Below are 1,321 nucleotides of genomic sequence, written 5' to 3' on the forward strand. Positions count from 1 at the left end.
TAGCTGCATTAACAGAGCCAGCAGCATGTGACGATGATGGACAACCTGAAGAAAAATGAAGATGAGTAAGTCTCTGAACAAAGAACCCATTACCAAAAAAACAAAAAATTGGCCAAGATTGAAACTTTGCCTTCATTTTTAGATTTAACTGTGTCCAAAAACCCTCTTTTAGGGGGTTTAGAGGCTTGAGGGAAATAACCCAGAGAGAGAGCTGAAGGCTCTTGAGCTTTCCTCTCATTTGTTGTTGATCCCCAATCCTCATCTCCTGGGGGCCCCAGTTTCAGCTCCAGCTTCTTCTCATCTTGAACACCAATCCCACCTCCAGAATCTCTCACCATCCAATCTCTCTCCTTTGATATCATGAAATCATGCAACTGGGGACAAGCTCCACCTCTCTTGCTAAACTCTTCACCCATTTTTTTTTTCCTTTTCAGACTGAAGAAATTTTCAAAGAAGCAAGTCAAAAAACAAAACACCAATCAAAATCAATCGAATAAAATAATAACTACGAAAGACGGGAAAATAAACAAACAATTTAAAGCTCTCACCTTCAGTATTCTAAAACTCCAAAAGAAAGAAAAAAGTCAAGAACCCAGATAGATAACAAAGCTAGCAACAAACCCAAGTTCTCAAAACGAAACCTTGACTGAAGGAAAATAAACGAGGGCGGGGGGGTGAAAAGAAAAGGAGAAAAAGGCTCTGCTTTGCTTTCTTCTGTTTGTGGTTTAAAAGGGGAACAGGGTAGAGATTCCAAAGGAGACCAGAAATGGAACTTAGTTTTTTAGAGCATCATTCACGCAAGTCTTGTACTGGAATTGAGACAGAGGAGGCCTTGCCTTCTTCTCTCTGTGACAGCAGCACGCTCACCGAAGCAAGATTTGGCAAGCAGACAGAGATGTTCGCGTTTGCGTCTATCTCTGCCCTGTTCTCTCTCTTTAAATTGTGAGAGGAGAAAGATACCGGAAAAATTGTAGTATATACTTGGTCGTAGATGGAATACTGTAGCATGTGAGTCCTGTACACCAAACGTGCGGATTGTGTGATGGTTGTTTGTAGATGGGGGACCTCAGAGAACCAATTAAAGCCTCATCAGGCCCAATAGGTGGGGAAAAAACACCATCGAGCGTTCTTTATTAATAAATTTCTTTTTAAAAATAACACGTATTGAGTGTCTTTACTAGTGGACTTCAAATCATTAACATTCCTATCTAAAAAAAATTGGTTTTGTGGCGTGAGTCTAGATTTAGACGGAGGGTGTTAATTCTGATGAGCTATATTTTTAGGGAGTGTTTGGCAATCTATTAAAAAATGGGTTAGGAGG

At 40.2% G+C, this 1,321-nt stretch overlaps 1 protein-coding gene across 1 annotated transcript in view; it reads right to left on the reverse strand.

The window, feature by feature from the left end:
- LOC109842347 (auxin-responsive protein IAA18-like) overlaps window positions 1-1,055 on the reverse strand; it is a 1,394-nt gene extending 339 nt beyond the window's left edge. The window contains exons 1-3 of the mRNA XM_020411236.1: window positions 837-1,055; window positions 131-435; window positions 5-45 (exon numbers count right to left, since the gene is read on the reverse strand). Of these exons, the coding sequence (XP_020266825.1) occupies window positions 5-45; window positions 131-416 (327 nt within the window). The 5' untranslated portion in view covers window positions 417-435; window positions 837-1,055. The remainder of the gene's footprint in view (window positions 1-4; window positions 46-130; window positions 436-836) is intronic.

The sequence above is a fragment of the Asparagus officinalis genome, chromosome 5, assembly GCF_001876935.1.
Source record: "Asparagus officinalis chromosome 5, Aspof.V1, whole genome shotgun sequence".
Lineage (NCBI taxonomy): Eukaryota > Viridiplantae > Streptophyta > Magnoliopsida > Asparagales > Asparagaceae > Asparagus > Asparagus officinalis.